Source organism: Stegastes partitus, unplaced genomic scaffold (genome assembly GCF_000690725.1).
Source record: "Stegastes partitus isolate 25-593 unplaced genomic scaffold, Stegastes_partitus-1.0.2 Scaffold2551, whole genome shotgun sequence".
Classification (NCBI taxonomy): domain Eukaryota; kingdom Metazoa; phylum Chordata; class Actinopteri; family Pomacentridae; genus Stegastes; species Stegastes partitus.
The window spans coordinates 36,016-54,787 of record NW_007580282.1 but is presented as its reverse complement, the minus strand read 5'-3'; the positions used below and the strand labels follow the sequence as shown (position 1 = coordinate 54,787).

The 18,772-nt window shown below is 42.5% G+C and overlaps 1 protein-coding gene across 4 annotated transcripts; it reads right to left on the bottom strand.

Annotated features, from left to right (window-relative positions):
• Nucleotides 1-515: 515 nt before the first annotated feature.
• noctb (nocturnin b) lies at nt 516-16,851 on the bottom strand. Of its 4 annotated transcripts, none has more exons than XM_008305573.1 (8): nt 16,637-16,851; nt 15,923-15,996; nt 15,747-15,836; nt 13,181-13,471; nt 4,075-4,208; nt 3,799-3,973; nt 1,525-1,856; nt 516-1,448 (listed from the first exon to the last, which is right to left on the bottom strand). In XM_008305573.1, exons 5-8 carry the CDS (start codon nt 4,198-4,200, stop codon nt 927-929), a joined length of 1,155 nt encoding a protein of 384 aa, XP_008303795.1. In that variant the 5' UTR covers nt 4,201-4,208; nt 13,181-13,471; nt 15,747-15,836; nt 15,923-15,996; nt 16,637-16,851; the 3' UTR covers nt 516-926. The 4 variants fall into 4 exon arrangements, with proteins under 4 accessions (XP_008303795.1, XP_008303792.1, XP_008303793.1 ...); XM_008305570.1 differs by having other exon boundaries at nt 15,940-15,996; XM_008305571.1 differs by lacking the exon at nt 15,923-15,996.
• Nucleotides 16,852-18,772: the final 1,921 nt, after the last annotated feature.

Sequence of the window (18,772 nt, the reverse complement as noted above, 5' to 3'; positions counted from 1 at the left end):
CATAGTTAGCATGGTGATATAGCAGGCCAAAAGACAGTCGCTGTCATGATGCTAAAAATTCTGACTTAAGGCTCAACATACCTGGCTAACCTGTTGACAGTACACCCCTCTGGCCTCGGGATCCCCCAGGAGGAACTGAAAACAGTGCTGAGGACAGGGACGTCCAGAATGAGCTGCTTAACCTGCTGCCACCCCGACCTGACTCTGGATAAAATGGAAGAAAATGGATGGATGGAAGTTACAGAGCACATGCAGTCATGCTTCAATAGATAGAAAGTTAAAACAGTACAAATAAAGCTGTTGAAAAAAGAAGTCATTTTCATGTTTTCGAACTCCTAAAACTAAAGCCATTTATCAAATTGTTGAGGACAAAAACTAACTGCATAGAAAAATACAACTATAGATAAGAGAGAGGTTATTTTTTTCTGGAAACAACCTCTTAAATCCCAGAATTAAACCACCAAAAGCATAGTCAGGGAAAGTAGAACGAGTAAGAACAATCGAAACGTCACAGCTGTCAAGCAAAAACACTTTATTTACAATCTGTAGTACATTGGCAGTGTGGAGCAAAACACTGACTACAGTTTGATTTTAGGGTTATTTTAAGCTCATAAGAACAAAAAAGTACATCTGTGTGCAGTTTGAGTTCAGATGAAGACGTTGGTGCAGAAAACACTCGTGCAGTGTTTGAACATGGGGGGAGGTAGCTGTTGCAGCGTGCATCTGCAACCTCAGCGTCTTCTGTCATCTGACTTTGAAGTCCAGTCTCAATTATTAAACTTTCCACTCCAGTATCTCGGCCTCCCGCCTTCGTCTTTACGTGGCTTCCCGTCTTCACGCCTTCTCGTGGAGCGAAGCACACCAGGATCCAAAACTCGACTCCACAGCGTCATCACTTCTGGTCCGCAGGTTGTCCTTCTCCTTTTTCAATCTTTCTCCTTGAAGCTGAAGTCACAAACCAGCGAGAGATGATCAGATGGATAGCTGAAAGACGGGAGCCTGTTTGGCCCGATCTCCTCCTCAGTGGGCATGTCCAGAACCGCGTCCACTCTCAGCGTGTCCCGACTGTACCAGATGTAGTCCAGGGTGGAGCAACACTCCCCCGTCGGCCGAATCTTCCACGTCGTGTACTCCGGCTCCGTCAAACCGTCTTGGCTGAGTTTCTTGTAGGCCGAGTCCAAACCGAGAGGGGACGTGGAGAAACGTCGGTACACCTCCTCTGTTGGCACTGCGTTGAAATCTCCACATATGAGCAGAGGAATGTCGGTGTTGGTGTCACCTGCAGGTCCACCGGCGTGTTTCTGGACTAGGTTCTGCAGGTGGCGAAGGAGGTCCGAACCCTGAGCGCTGCGGAGCCACTCCCAGCCAGAGCGAGCCTTCAGGTGGGTCACGGCCACGCACAGACACCTCCCCGTGGTCCGACATCGCAGAGTGGTCACTACGGCAACCTGTGGTGAGAGAGCGTCCGGTTAAAGGTGCATCTGAGCAGATTTTTATGTGAGAACTGTGTGAAATTTTACCCACTTGATTGGTCGGGATCCTCATGGCAGAGAGTCGAATGTTGACGCTGTCCAGGAGCTCAAACCGCGACTGGTCGAAGAACAGCGCGCAGCCATCGGGGCCGTTGTTGCCCTCCACGTCCAGGCAGGGGGACCAGGGTTTGGGGCAGAAGTGGCTGCTGTAGCCCAAACCTGCCAGGACTGGCTGGAAGGTGTCATAGTAGTGGTCGACTTCCTGCAGACACAGGATGTGAGGTCGGTAGGTGAGGATCTCCTCCAAGATGAGGTACTTTCTTCGGGACCAGCTGAGGGCCTCCAGGGGACACTGGACAAAACTGTCAAGTCCTTCGCCCAGAGCTGAAGGACAGGAGAAAGAGGGAGATCTGACATGAGTATATTTAAAGTAACACGAGCTATGCAGCTAAATGCTAATGAGCCACCACTGCTGAAGAGGCTGTCGGGCCACGGAAACACCAAGACAGGAACAATGAAGATGATCTGTTGCATTGGGCACCAGGATGTTAGCAGCAGATCCTTTGAATCTTGTGAAGCTGCACAAGCTGCTGCAGATCAGATTTATTCCAACACCTTGGACGTGAGTTCCTCCTTGAACACCCTGTGGAAGACACTAAACTGCTCGCTGCGTGTTTTATGGATGTCGTCTGGACATAACTACAGCTTTGGAAATATTAATTAGGCCCCCTGTTTTTTTTCTTTTTAACATTTTATCATAACAGGTAAATAATTCCAGCATCTTCTAAAGGACATGGAAAAAGTCTCATCATTTATTTTAAGTTTAAAAATCAGATGTAGTGAGTTTGTAAAAGTGTCAAAGTTCACATTAGATGGCATTTTGGAGTCTGAAGTATTTTGTGCATTAGCTTTATGTGAAACTGATAATATAAACTAAATTATTGCTCAACCACGCCGAAGAATGATGATGACGATCTGGGTGGTTAATGAAGAGCGATGCAGTCAGAGAGCTGCGACTAACAGGCTTGGATTTAACAACACAGCGTCCATTATAAACTTAAGAAGAGGCTGAAAATGCTGGTCGTCCTAATAGTTCTTTCCAAAGCCTTTCCAAAGTCCATCAGCTCTTCTACTTCCTGTACAAACATGTCCCATGAGCCCTACACTTTTAAACAACCTGCTGTTGTTGAACTAATAATGATAATAATTAAATAAATCACACATTTGTTGAGGTGGTGTTTTCAAAGCAGTATTTACAGTTTTTTCTTGTCCACTTGGGGGCAGCAGGAGAAGGTGTGAATCATAGACTGTGTAAGTTACTGACGTTACATCCACGTCGTGATGTGTCGCAAACATGTTGCGCCATCGATGAATCACATCGATTGCGATTCTCACATCGCAAGTGCTTCTGCTGCTAACGTCTGTCCACTGTTTCCTTTAAAATGGTTTTCAACAATTGGATATTTTATTATATGTTTGGTTCATATATTGAATTTATGTTTAGTTTTTCCTCATTAAGAGCAAGACAAAGCACTAAAACAATACAGGCCTTCACAATCTTGCGTTCATTTATTGACATGATTTCATTACAGCCTTCTGTGGGGTTTTTTGCTGTGACTCCATAGCACACATGTGACCTCCACTTTGCCCTTTAACCCTCTGAACCCCAAGCAGTTTCTGGATGTTTTTTTTGCCCCTTTCACTCTTGTACTGCCCCTTTTAACAGCAAAACAATGGCTAATTGTAGAGAGAACTTTCAAAATGTCTTTTGTGCAGTATGACACGGTTAAAATGTCAGAAATCATAGAAAAAAGAAAGTTGCATTTCTTTATTTATTCTATAAAAAAATGTATAAATCTGGAATCAACTTGTACAACATTTTTCAAAGTGCCTACAGGTGTTACCAACACTAGAAAAACTGGCTCTACATACTGGAGATATGTTACTACCTATATTTTTAATTTGTTTTTATACTTGTCTCCTATCTGCTCAGTGTAAACACAGCCTGCAGTTCAGCCTGGCTCAGCAAAATCAATAAAACATGCCTGACTTTTTGTCCTATGACTGTTCATCGCAGCTGAATCAGTCATTGTTCCATAGTGGTGCCAAGGAGAGCAGAATTTTGTGTGTTTTTACAGAAGCTAGTTAGTGCAAATGGATCATCGTGATAAAATGACCAGGAATAAGGACTGGTCCATGATTTAAGAGGCACTCTGGTTAATGTGACCTGGTGCTGAACCTGCCATATATCTGTCACTAGATGTATCCGAGCCTACGGTCCATTGTGATGTTGTGTCGGACAGTTGTCAGTGTAAAGGGAATCTACCTTGGGCCAGTATGTTCCACTGCATCACCCTGATGGGGCTGCTGGGGGCGCCGTCTCCATCACTGAGGTGGATGAGCTTCCTGTGGAAGCGAGGCGGTCGATCCCTGAGGGCCTCCTGACACTGTCGAAGCAGCTCCACGGGATCAGGGGGACACACAGGCGACCCCGTCTGCTCCTGCAAGGCAACGCAACGTTTCATATTTACAGATTCATCTACATGTCATCACATTTTTTTAATATTTAAAAATTTAGTGAGAACAGAAGAGAAAGAGCCACCTGGCAGAAATCTGGATCCAGGTTTGTGTTTGCAGGCTGGTGGGCTGGAGGGAGGGGCAGAGGAGAGCCGGTGCTGCTGAGGGTCTGACTCAGGGTGCTGTACAGCCTGGTGGCTCCTCCTCCCATCGGACACACTGTGAGGAGAAAAAACACACATGATGAGGCGTGTGATAGGAGGGAGAAAATGTACCAGTTGGAGCTGCAGTGTACGAACACACATCTGTATTTTTATGGCAAACATGTCCTCTGGTGAGCAGGTGGTGCCATTTTCAAAATCCTTCCAAATCCCCAGATGATTTATTTACTGAGGATATCACCACCTCAAACGTCACGGCTGCTACGTCATTTGGAGCAGCACAACTGAGGCAAATCCCTGCTTCTTCTTCTTTCTTTTTTTTTTTAACATACCAGATAAAGTGCTCTTGATTTGAGTCCCACAATGACAGCGAGGCTGCAGCTCAAGTCACCTTTTATCCTCCTTCAACAACATCTGTTGGCTCACATGTGAGCTGAATCACTAATGCAAGCTAAAAATAAGACTGTGCTTCCTAATTACTGCTACAGAGTGATGTTGGCAGAGCGGATAATAAATTGTTTGCTACATCAAAGATTGATCTTTCATATATATCAATTTAAACCTGAAAAGGCAACAGATTTTTTGGCCTCGAAAGAGCAACAGAACAATAATATTAATACGTAATACGCTTCCATTTTATCGCAGCATTCTTCATAAAGTTTACTGAGGGATTAAGAAAGGATTATATTAATAAAACAAATATGAATGAGCCAAAATAAAGCTCACACTGAAAAAAATCTATTAAGTTTAAAGAGAACATCAAGAAAACATAAATTGAAAAAAAGCACACAGAACTTAGTCACCAGCTGGATTCTGGGAAAAACCCAAAGATTTTCTTAGATCACGACCAGCTGATCCAAGTTGGCCCAGGGCTCATATGGGGTCAACAAATTCTTGATATAGTGAATTAAAATCAATGTGAAAAACAAGCCGTAAACACTGTGACAGTATAGTTCCATAATACAGCTGCTTATTTACACTCTGACAGACAGGAGCTGCATTGTTATCCATGTGGGGCAGAGGTCTCTAGGGGTCGTAGGATCTCGGATTCATCCTCGAAACTGTACGAGTTCAGACCCACATTTTGTTTGGTCAGTCGGTCGGGTCATGTTGCTTTACTGCTGGCTGCAGGTCTGCTTAACATTTGATTATATGCAGATCTAATGCTGCATTCAAAGTCAGCTCGGACATAAAAATTTTCAAAGTCCGTGTCACTTGTTCGGAAGTACAAAAGGGTCCAATGACGTAAATTCTGTCATCTCTCAAAGAAACGTTCCAAGACACACTTTTCAAATCACAGCAGACATAAATGTTTGTGTCTTTGCACCTTAAAAGCAGCTGTAGATGTTTATAAAGTCTGCAATCCAACTTTAACAAGAAGCATCCCACAAATAGCAGTCAGTCTTTGGCAGACTATCGCTTTTTGACACAACAACAGATCTTGTTGGTTGGGGGATGAATTTATGGGCCTGTAAATACTTCTGATGTGGGGTTTTCTTTGTGTCTGGACACCAGATGAACACACTACCAACATTCCCTCTGTCTTACCTCTGTTCTGATTTCTGTCAACTCTCTTGAGGTAAAGCTGCTGAACGCTACACGATGCTCTACCTCCAACCCCACACATCAATGTTTGACTTTGAAAATCTTACTGTTGTTGTAAGTGGTTGAGGTGAAGCTCATTTTGCACCATCTTGCAATTACCTGCAACTTATGAATAGTTTCATTTTGGATTAGTCTACTGATTACTTCCTCCATTGATCAGGTGACTGCTCGGTCTGTAAAAGTTCTGAAAATAGCGAGAAATTACCAAAATAGTTAGTTTTCTGTCAACTGATTACTCAACTTGTGATTTCAAGTGCACTTATACAAAGTGTTAGTTTGTTTATTAACCTGTAAAATGTCCGATTTTATAAGTTCTTTATATGTTTTGTTTGTAGAATTGTGGATGCAGTAAAAAGCACAATATTTTCCTCTTAGATGCAGTGGAAGGAGCAGAAGCAGAAAGTGGCATCAAAAGAAAAGATGAGTAAAGTGCAAGTACCGCAAAGCTGTACCTAAATACAGTACTTGAGTAAATGTGCTAATTAAATTCAACCACTGCAGCAGTGAGAGTGAATCAAAAACAAAGAGCTAAAAGTGAAAACTGAAGCGTCACAACTGCACTGAGCTGAGCGGAGAGATGGGTTCTAATTATACATGGGTTAGAGTTTACGAGCAACGCCTTGAAGGTTCCATCTGATCCCCCATTAATGCTCATTACATTTTAGTATACAGCAGCTTTAAATGACTTGTATAAACACTCGTACTGCTGGTCTTTTCATTACAACAGCGCTAAAGGGAGGCAACTTTCACTTTTAAATCACAGGTTGCAGAGGCCACACCCTGCTGGATAATAAGCACTGTGGCATGTGTTCGCGCACAAACACACACACAAATACACACAAACACCATCTGCTCCTCTACTTTATACCTCCATGAGTATTTAACATGGTGTCTGTGTTTGACAACTTTGAATTGCAGTAGGTCAAACCAAAGTGGGTCAAACTGATTGGTTGTTGTGCCAACAGACATCAGGTTTGTGCAAATCCAGAAGCTGCAGACACTAATTAATGTTAATTACAGTATTGTTTTAAATGCCATGCTGCAAATGGCATAAACTAGCAGTTTGTTTTTTTTTTCATTTGCAGCACGATAACTGCAAAAAAAAACAACAACTACATCCACATATTATTATTATTACTTAGTTAAGATATGAGCTTAAATTTCCTAAAGGCAGATTCATCTTTTAATCGTTCCAGCGAATTGCTCGTTGAAGAAAATAGCTCTTTTTAAACACGCTCTTCCTCTGTAATCATGTCCTAAAAATGTTGTGCATGCTAATGTGCACACAACTGAGACTGACCTCTGCACTGTCAAACAAATCCTTGGCTCTCCTACACCTGAACTATATGACTATAAAAGGAGATATTAATAGAGTTTGACCACTGGATGTTTAAGATTCATTCCGTCCTCTTGAATGCATGCAAAACCAACTCCAGCGCTCTGAGATCAACCTGAACAGACAGCGTTACTGCTCCAGTCATGCGATGTTATTACAATGACATAAATCCTGGTTTATTCACATGCATGCCACCACAGCCAGTTGTGTTTTAGTAATTAAGCCCCTACACTCTGCTCCACTGCACCATCAGATACGCAAAACTTTAACGCCTTCATTCTCTGATATGATTCTGTAAAATGGCACCAGTCTTGCATTTACATTCGCTGCTAAGCATCCAAACATCCATCCTTTACAATAAGCAAAAAAAAACAGCTGCCTCTTACCCATAGTCTCCATCACTGTCCACTTCAGTAAAATGTCTCCTTGTAATTCTAGCGTCGCCTTAACAGATAAGTTAGCCGTCTGAAGCTGAGCTCAAAGTGTTTTCACTACGTCAGAAAACAGCCACAGATGTGTTGTCTGTGTGTGAATGCAGAAATCTGACTTCTCACTGCTGCCTATAAAGCCTCAGGGGGACGAGAGAGAGGGAGAGAGAGGGAGAGAGAGAGAGAGATTAGGAAGCACAGACGTCACCAGGCCATATGGAGTATTACAGGTCATGTGGTGGTGAGAGAGAAGAGGGATACACTGCGCAATCCAAACCGCTGCTCTCCCTCAGTCTCACACAAGTTGGCTGTGTGGCAGATAAATGACCGACACATTGATTATAGTGACTTGGCAACGCCCTCGCTTCAGCACAGAGCAAAGACATGGACTCCCCTCACAAGTGCACAAAGAAATGGGAGGATCAGAGCAGAGGATAAGCACTTTTAAAATGGAGCAGTATGTTAATAATTTCTATTCTCTCACTACATAACAGTGCACGAAGCATGTGAGCGTTTTGCAACAACAACTTCTCCAGTCTGCGTGTTGTAACGGCGCTCACGTTGCTCTGATTACATTTTTTACAAACATGTCGTCAGTGTTATTTTCCGTGTAATATACTGTAGTTTTCCAAACTCATAAAACTACATTTACTTATATTTTGGGTTGGAGTCAAAGCAGAGAATTTTATCGACTGTATGAATCAAGAAAACTTGCCACACTACTGATTTTAGATTTTGTTTTGAATAAAAGATAAATATTTGAAGCTGTAGCATAACAAAAATGAGCATTTTTACATTTATGAAACTACATTTCAAACAGAGCTCCTGCTGTTTTCTACTAAAACCACATTTTGCCCTCTTTTCAGCACCACACGCTGGTTAACAAGAGTGAATGAGATGTGAAGGCAGCAGCACTGAGAGAGGTGGTGGAGTCTTCATCTATACAATAAGAGAGTTGTTCGATAGAGTGTTTTAAATGCACTGGGCGCAAACCGTCATGCAGATGTGCCTCCACGAGGGGCAATCACTGTCTGTTTTAGCAACCCCTTAATGTGGTCCGGTTTCATTCTGAGAGACGCGGTGTTGCGTCGCCTTCCTCTTTTGCATACAGTTGGTGTCTAAGCTACTTTATGGAAATCTGCAGCATTCTGAAAAACTTTTAAACTAACTGATCTTAAATGAAGAGAGATTCAACAGCCTATTTCACGCCTCGTTGTCCAATCAAGGGCTGCCAATATCTGCACAACTGTAGGAGGGTGAAGCCTGTTGAACACCGCCTGTCAGTCATCTATTGTCATACTGTCGAGCTGTACGTCCATCAAACGTGGAGGCAGCACGATGCCTGGTGTCTAAAAACTCTCCTGTAGACAGAAACCATAAAGGCTATGCATAGCAGCAGCCAATCCGCCATGCGTCCTGTCAGAGAGTGTAAAAGACACATGCTGCGTTCCAATACTATGATAATAATATGAGTATAGTATACTATAAAACATGTAGTGTGTTCCACTACATCATATGTAAAATGTTGTAAGCCAGAAGTCTTGTTTTGTGCCTTATCGTGTGCTCAGAATCATTAACAATCTTAGTTATGACTCTTGGCTTTTGTGTGCCACCCCAAGCTTTTCAGAGGCCATCTTTAAAAAACAAAAATGCAAAGTTCAGTTCCGTAAACAAACTCCAGGTCTGGTTCACGAGCGCCCCTCCATCCACCTCACCTGGGGGAGACTGTGGCCAGCGGGTACTGGCATTTGTTCTTGCAAAAACACCTACAACTCCGTGTCCTTCATCACCTCCACCTAAGTGACGCATCCCTGGCGGCCTGCTTCAGTGGTTGACAGACTTTATTTTAGGATGCAAGCAGAGGCCTGAGCAGGATCCCGGCGCTAATCGACCCATGCCAGCCACTCTAAACTTTATGCAGTGCAGCGGCTTTACACCGATGGCTCTCCTTCATGTTTTACTTGCTTTCTTTATTTTACACATATGAAGGTAAGATCAACAGAATGCTAATAAAGACCAGCACATCAACACAAACGGGGATGAGAGACCACGCTGGATCAACAGGAAGAATCATCATCAGTATTCTGGAGGAGCTCCTTGCCACAGCTCCCTGTTCTGCTATGAATATAAAGAAGACAAATTGCTGCACTTGGAGATACTTAAAGGATCCCATGCTTTATGAGCAGCGAGAAAGTCACATCAATCCCCCATCTGTAAATCCTCTCAATCCAGCTGAATAGAGTCAAGGAGTGTTTTCCTTTTCCACACCGTTGATTTGACGTCAGTGTGCTGACGTACCGATCGGACAGCTCCGTGATAAAAAACTAAAAACTCTGCAGACCTGTAGGGGGTGACTCATATCTGTTAGCTCAAGACTTGGACTTTATCACAAGTGATATACGATTTCTACAGCACGGAGGTCATTTTGAAAGCGGCAGAACCACAAACGACTGACTGAGCATTCGCTGACAATGTGTGTGCACGCTACCGTGACTCACATCCTGTAGACAAAACTCTTGTGGCTCCGGGGCAGAATAATTTATTGTGGTGGTGTGATCGGGCGCACTGGGATGTGTGCAGGGGATGTGATTGTGTGTAAATGTATGTGTACAGTATGTATGAGGGAGAGAGAGGCTGTCACTGTATCCTTTAGTGGCACACTGACATTTCCACATCGAAGGTCAGCTGCTTCATTACATTACAATACGTGAGTGGGTTTTTGTCCGTCAGAGCAGCTGAAACAGCTTCACTGCGTCTATTTGTGACACGTCTTTTCCTTCTCGTGCTACTGTATACCACAAATCATTACATATGTTTGACAGATTTTTCCTGATTTGCCAATTTAGTAATCACGAGTAAAATTACAGCGTAAGTTCTAATTTAAGCACCACTCCTTAAAAAAACAGGCCAAAAGTTTAAATGATGATGATGACATGAACGTATCTTTAATTTTACAAGTTGTGTTTAGTTTTTATTTGTCATATGCACAAAATGGGGCTTCAAGGTTCAAGGAGCGATTAATAAAAGGTTAACCTAAGCTAATAAGAAGCTTATCAAACTGCCCAAAGAACTAATAGTTTGTTTATGATTTCTGTTAATGGGTGATGGTATTTTTTTTTTAACAACAGCAGTCTAAAGTACCACAAAATGTGCTTTCATTGTTGCTTGGCTACCTGCTGCCATATGTTGGTACTCACTTTAATCATTAGGTGTAGGAATTCTACATATCAGCTGGTTATAGGAAGGATTCGTCTACATAACATCCTGCTGTGAGACTGTGAAAGTAAAATATCTAACTTGATACGACTGGGAAAATATTTTAGAAAACAGACTTCTGCAGAAGACTGTATCCTGACAGCTTTGATGGAACTTATGAATCCTCATATGAAGCCTGCAAACAGCTGGAAGCAACAAACTAAACTTTAGCTCCTGTTAATGTTTTGTTAAAACCTGGGTGACACACATTATCGGTGATCTGAGCTGTTCCATCTTTATCATAGTAATGATTTATTTTTATGGGAATTCAGGTTTAAATAAAAGTGGGCATACTGACTTACGCAAAACTTAACATACACGAAAGACATCTGTGCTGCCGGATTTTCAGTTGTATGTTTTTTTTCTTTACAGTGTACCGACTGCATCCTAACATCCAACGACAATGCTGACATTTAACATGTAATGTTCACCATCTTAGCTTAGCATGGTGGTGGGCTAACGTTTGCTGCACAACACTAAACACAAACTACAACTGAGGTTGACGGTCAACAAACCGCGCTCTTGGACGTTATTATTACAAATCTGGCCTGAAAATGTGGCTCAGGTGGTAGAATGAGTAAATGATCGGAAGGTCGGCGGTTCGATTCCACCTTGTAACCTGTGTCATGGTCGTTGTGTCCTTAGGCGAGACACTTCAGCCACCTTGCCTGGTGTGAATGTGTATGAATGGATTGATTGAGGTGGTGGTCAGCTGTGGCTACAACTGTAGTTACCACCACCAGAATGAATGTGTGTGAATGAATAATTGACAGTGTAAAGTGTCTTTGAGTGTCTAGAAAAGCGCTTTATAAATCTGATCAATCATTACTATTATTGAATGACAAGAAACACCAAAGTGATAACAATTGATCTGGAGGAGACATGAAGTCTAAACCACATTTTCTGACAACCAGTCCAATAACTTGTTGGCATATTTCAGCCAAAGCTGTGAACTAGCATGAAGTAGTTAGTTAAGTTTGGTTGTTTACGTCAGACAGTGTAAGTCAAGGCTGTGAGTGAAACGTAACCTGAATCATATCCAACGGTCCACTTAAAAATCCATTAAAGCAGGTTCATTAAATGTAAGAATCTTTATCGTAAAGAGCCAGAACATGTTGTGAGGTCTGGCAGTCACACGTGTGCAAACTTACAGGCAAATACATCGGTGTGATATTTTGTGGAGCCTAACCTGAACATCACGTTGTGGTGTTAAATTGCTGCTTTACTCTTTGACCTTAAGACCAGCAGCTTCCCTCGACTGCACAGCTGAGCGAACGCAAACTACGACATTCTGAAAAAAGCGCCGCTCATCAGTGACGGTAAAGACGCTGCCGACTTGTTTTGTTTGTGAGCGATGTGACCCACTTCTGCCTGTTCTGATCACACACTGCGTCTTTTATTTCGAGAGTCCAAAAAGCAATTAGCTCGCAGAGTTACCCACACTGGTTTGTCTTTATTTTAGTTTGTGGTAAAAGTGGCATTTGTTTACTTGCTTGAAACAATATGCGAGAATATAGAGATTCACTTTAACTATCAGTAAAAGCACTGGGCCTCTTCTAAGCATCAGAATATGGGATCAGTACCTGCCATCCCTCCCAAACTGAAGTCTTTAAACTTCTTCTTGGTCTCCTTTTGTAGTGTTGCAGGTTAGAACAACAACTTTTCCATTATTAAATAACATAGCATTAACTATGCTTTTGTACTGACAACACAGTCTATTCCCAACAAATCTTCAAAGCACCAGACTGTGTAAAAGTAAAGGTAGCAGAACGTCATTTTTAAAAGGTATGAGATTCTTTAGCTGTTCTTTTAGTTTTAATGACACTATGAAGGGGACTTTCAGCTTCGAGAGGAAGATGTCCAAATCCTGGAGAGCCTGAATGGTTTTGTGTCTTTGCATATTTTGTCTGAACACTCAGGTCTGGACTTGGTACTACGACTACGAAACTTGTCATGACTCAAAACAAGACAAAGTAAACTGGACTTCATCCGGTACAAAACTTGTGTCTACAAAATGACAACTTTTCAGATCTTTCACCAAAGCCGTTTCGAGGTCAGTTGACTGCGCGAAAGAAAACATTAAGAAATTAAATTAGGTTTGTCCAACTTTAGAGCAACACATGTCCTCAGGCTGAACTTAAGTGGCAGTCATCAAGAAAATTTTCTCATGACAACAGCAACAAAACGTGCTGTACAAACTGGCAGTTGTGGTGCAACATCTTGGAACAGAACGGTTTGTGTTTTGACATCAACCACATGCAAACATAACCCTGATGTAGGAGATCAGCAGATAGTCAGAGAGAAACCGAATGCTAAAGATAGCATACAGTTTCAAATACAGACTGACCATGAAGCTAACGATTCTGTAGCTGCTGGTTCAGAGCAAAGTTTGTCTTGTTTTCATACCTTCTCTGCTGGAATGAACTGGTGGTTTTCTCTCAACGCCAACTCTCCAGCGGCTGCAGTCTGTTGTTCCACGCTTTTACTTGACCAGTGTTTAGTCCTGTGACACAGAAAGACGCAGCGTGCCTCTACATGCATGTGTCTGTGTGCTTTTGTTCAGAGGGAAGTAGCAGTGGGTGGTTGTTTGACCCTCCTGCTGCAGGGCAAGGTCACAGCAGACAGAAACCTGGTCCCTTCTGCCATCTGCTGGTGGGGAAGAAGTGTCTTTCATTGCCACACTTCATGCAGGGACGTCTGTAAAGAAAGAAAAATAAGGTTGTTTTAAACTTTCATTTTAGTTTGTCACAGTAATTTGGTTTGTTTTGCTAAAGTTACAGCATTGAAGAAGAAAAAATCTCCAAGCCACGGCATTCCTTTGGTTAAAATGTTTTGTTTTACATCGACATGGCCCAGCTGGACTATTAAAGATGCCCACATGTATTGGCCGGTACCTTTATCAGGACATAGACAATCAATTAGTCAGAAGCACAGGTGTTTATGAGCAGTCAAACAAGAGCTGCACCAACCATGCTAGACCCCACTTCCTGAGGAATTTAATATCCTGGACAGTCTAGTTAATTGATTCTGCATCTCTTAACTACACACAAATTTCAAAAAACACAAGTAACAACAAAAAGAAAAAAGGAATTCAACATATCGCCAAAGTAACAAATATACAGAATATCAAACTGTCATCATAGTGCTGGTTACACACATATATTTTTAAAGATGAAATAAACAACACAACTAACAATAACAACAACAAAAAGTCTAAACTCTATTGTCTCATTAAGACTTTGGTATTTTACTGCTTTTGGTTTTTTGTCTTTTATGATCATTTTCACCAAACTAGTGAAAACTTTACATGTCCCCAATATGTTTTTTTTTCCATTTTTCACACCAAAATGCTGCAAAGATTGTTCATTTCACCATGACTGTATAGATCCTGGGGTAAGTCTTGTTCTAAACAGCTGTTTCAGGAGCTCTGAATTCAGCTGAGCTGCTGCTGAGCTCATCCCCCTTCAGAAAGAAGAGTCTCTCTGCACCTGTGATCGACAGCACAGAGCAAAACAACTGAACAGCTGACAAATGTAAATGAGTTTACGAGACTTTCTGTCGTTTCTTACTTTCTGCCAGGGCGCTCATTTCACATGGAAGTATCGCCGAAAACACATAGCACAAATGTTGTTTTTAAATTATATGTTTGGTAATTTTGTCACACAACGTTGTGGGTAAATCAGTGTTTTAGCTGCAGAGCAACAGTTTGGCTCTAAAATGACTGCTGGTTAACATGTAGTCTTAATGGGCTGCGTTTCAGTCACCATTTCATACGTTTTCCATTGTCTGACAACAGAAAAATATGTAAATGAGAAGAGCTTTCTTGGACATTTAGCTGTAAAAAAAAAACAAAAAACGTAGTATATGTGAACACAGAAAGCAGGAGAGATGCAAACCAGCTGAGCTTAATTTGCACTGAAGCACAACAGATGGCGTGAAAACAGTAGCCCACACAGTCCTTGATTATTGGTTTCGAATCAGTCTAAAGGTTTTTCCATCTCTGAATGTCCCTCAGCATGACAGTTTCCACAGAGCTCTGACCTGTGAACGCATCACCAGTGCTAGTGGTAGCATTAGAACGCTCAAAATTAGTGAAAATTGTCGGAAAATATTGTCCTTTCCTCAGCCTCAGTGTGCATTACAGTGAACACAGACCTCCACTGGGGCCTCTGATTGAATGCATGCTTGCACACCCATGTTCTTTCCACTCATCATATCCTGGCCTACAAGGTGCTTTCTGTCATCAGGACCATACTTCTGCAGCATTCTGTGAAAGTGATGCAACATCCAAACACTCTGCTGCTTCTAAGTTTAGGAAACGTTCACATATTGATCCATTATAGTATTATCGGTTTACAAAGGACATCTGTTCTTTTTTGCTAACGTCTTTGGTCTCACCAACCAAAATGCTGAAAGGCTGATTTTGTGCAGCTTCACTGATAACTGAGGTGCGGACCGTTTCAGTCAGACAGTCAGTTATTTCATGTTGAGTACTATGCACAAGGTATGTTGCATTTCTCTGATTTGTCATGTTTTGCTTGACTATGGGATCATGCTTGGCGAGCAGTTCCATGATAGAGAGCAAATCTCCTTTGTTATCACCTTGGCTTTGTTAATGAGCTCTTTGTGCAGTGTTTTGTGTCGCTGGAAGGAGCAGGTTTCTGCAACAGTTTTGATGTACTCTCTATTTTCGGTAACTATTTTATTGTATTCTGCATTGAAAGAGACTGAGAGAGAGTATTTGCCTGCAATTTCAAAGTCTGCCCATGCGAACAGAGCATTTATGTGTGACTCTGATTCTGCATGGCTTACAAACCCGCCATCTTGATCAGCGGCCTTTTTCCAATTTTTGAACCCTTCTTCAGAAGTAAACACTGAATCAGTGGACGATGGGAGACTGAAGTGACGGCAGACATCGTAGGAGGCAGAGTTTTTACCCTGAGAGTATTCTAGCCATTTGTGTGCACTGTACCGCTCTCTGTTGAAGCCTCGTCTTCTGTCCCCTTGAAGAGTCTGAGGGAAAACCTGGAGTTGGGCCTCTGTGCTCTTGACTGGGAGACATCTGTGATAAAACATGAGGTAAATAAGTGATTCTGGTTTTTAAATAGCAGCAGCAAAACAACAATAATCAGCAAATCCCAATGAGACTATTGAAGCTCAGCTACCAGTTGAATGAGAAGCTTCCCGTTGTTGTGCCAGGATTCATCAGTCAGTGTTGACACCTTATTAAGATAAGATAAGATAAGATAAGATAAGATAAGATAAGATAAAATAAGATAAGATATGCCTTTATTTATCTCACAGTGGAGAAATTCACGTTGTTGGTAGCAGCATTAAACAGAGATACACATATACGAGAGAAAAAAAATAAAAAAATGTACATATAAATATAAGAAATAGTGCACATTTCTCCAGGTAAAGCTCCTGTCTTGTCAGGGAGACACTGTTAGAGGCCAGCTCCTGGTCCAGCAGCAGCTTGACCAGCTGTGTCCTGCCTCTCTTGCTACTCAGCCTCTGGGATACCTGCTGGTTCTGGTTCTTCCCTGTGCTCCGGTTCTGCCTCTACCTGCTCCTCAGTGTGTTCATCGGTTTGCTCAGCGATGTTTTTTCGGACTGCATCACAATCACCTAACATCTGCTGCGTCTCCCCTGCAGCACTTTTGCTCTGAAAGAAAGACGAGATGTCCGCGGGCTTCCTCCTCATTGTCTGCAGGCTGCCGTAGCGCCGCTGCAGTCCTGACTCTGGACTCGCAGCCCATAAATGAGCTAATCTGATGCTCACTAACGTGTGGCTGGACAGAAACAACAGTTAACAAACATCTGCAATGCGTTCTCAAAGGAAGTACTGCTGGACTTACTGACCTGTTGCTTGTTGAAATGACTTCTGCTCTCTCTCTCTCTGTTTGTGCCTCAGCGCCGATCAGCGGCTGCTACGGTGCTGCCTTCACTTGCACTCGGACAACGTAGATGCGATTTTGGAAACGTTCAAAAATATGAACATGTTTCAGGGGTGGCTGTAGAGGGCCGCAAGATAAGATAACAGCTTAAAGATTTTTTCCCCCAACATGTTAAACTGGTGTGAAACCGACAAACAGCAGCAGGAGGAAGAGGAGGAGGAGGAGGAGGAGGAGCGACACCGACGAAAGTGAAAGTTTGTCAAAGCGACGGCGGAGCAGCAGTCCAGAGTAATCCGTGTGTTTGTGTCTGAACTAAATTCAGCTGCTGTTCCTCAACAAGTGGCTCAGATTCTGGTGAGTACAGCCGACAGGACGTCTGATAGTTTGTTAGTGGATTCAATCCAAAGAGGCAGAAAGCAGCAAATCCCACAGTTTCCTCGTTTCTAACTGCGACACGACCAAGGTTTCCTCGAAACTGCGCGCTTACGCAATCGCGCACAAGAAAATCTATGCAGCAAATCCAACAAACTGTAAATTAACTAGACCAAATAGCATTTTTTTGTGTGTACTATTTTTCAATGCAACTCAGTGAGTGATTGGTGTCCAGACAATGATACGATACGGTTCACTTACGCTACGCAGCCAATCATGACATTGACAGTGCATGTGCACGTGTCCTGCCCCTACGCGCCGTGCAGGGTAGCTGGGTAACAACATTTTATGTCTGAAAGGTGTCTAATTTCTCCCAGAGCAGGACCCTCACCCAGGCCAAAGCAGGACTCTCACATATAACATACAACACATCTCATGAACGACAAGATTTTTGCCATTTTCATTTTAAGTTGGCCAGATCACTTGTATTAAAAGTAAAATCATGGAAATTGCTGCTGTAATTTGATTCTTTAAATAAGCCACGAAACTTGCTATGATCCCAGGTTTTGAATAGGTGTGATACTGGTGTGTGGCCACAGCGTGCACATCTGATGTTGCTCACAGTGGTCCTCAGTGTACTCAGGGAGCTTGTGTGTATGCCCAGACACATGAGAAATTAGAGGGAACATTGGTCACAACGACAAACCTGACTGGGTGTGGGGGGTCCGTATTTGGTTGTTGCTGTTTTTCTTTGATTTTTAAACCAAAACTAAATCTTGTGGTCTGTGTGTTTCCGGCTTGCACGTGAAAAACAACTAAACTAAATTCAAATGATGTCTAGTTTTGATTTTGCGGATTTCTTTTTTTTTTTCTCATTTGGTGTCGACAGCAGAACTGTGGACAGACAGGCAGCAGAAATGAAATGTAAAAAGTACAAATAAGAACGAAAAGAACAGAATGAGCGTTCTATAGCAGGACTCTGATCCAGAAGTTGGTTTAGAGTGAAAACTCTGAGTTTGTTACTCTGAGATGAAGGAAACAGTTTTGTGGTCCAGGAAGAGGATGCGGGTACCATGGTAACAGACTGTGGACATCACCTGGTCTCCTTCAACAGACTCTTACTGTCTCTCTGACTCCTGCTGAGCCTGAAGCATCTGTCTGACTCAGCGTTTCTACCTGTCACTCAATCATTTCTATCACGAGTTGATTCTGACAAGTTTTTACATCCAGAATCACCTTCATTGATCATTTGTGGGTTTTCTTCTTCAGACTCACCACAGCTGTTGTGTTTCAGAGGTTGGCTGATGTGATCATGGTGCAGGTTTTATAAAGGATGGAGATGTGGTTCATGTGAACATGAGGAGGAATCACAGCAACGTGTGAACATTAAAGTTCAGGTCAGACTTTACTGTAGCTCTGCTCTCGATGTTTCCTCCACAGATGAAGGCAGAACGTCTCTGGAGCTGATGTGGATTCAGCAGCATCAAGGTAACGTGATTGACTTTGGACTATTGCAGCAGCTGCCACTGCAGCCTCTGACTGGATATAGTGGACTTGGACAAAGAGAAACATGTCAGATGTTGGAGAGCTTTTCAGTTTTGTAGATTGAGTGTTGAGGTGAAGCAGCTGTCCCAGAGCTTGATAGGTTTCCTCCAATCAGAGCTGTGTGTGTTTGTCATGTGACTGAGAGGAAGCAGGAGGACTAATGTGTGACTCTCCCAGCAGGTTG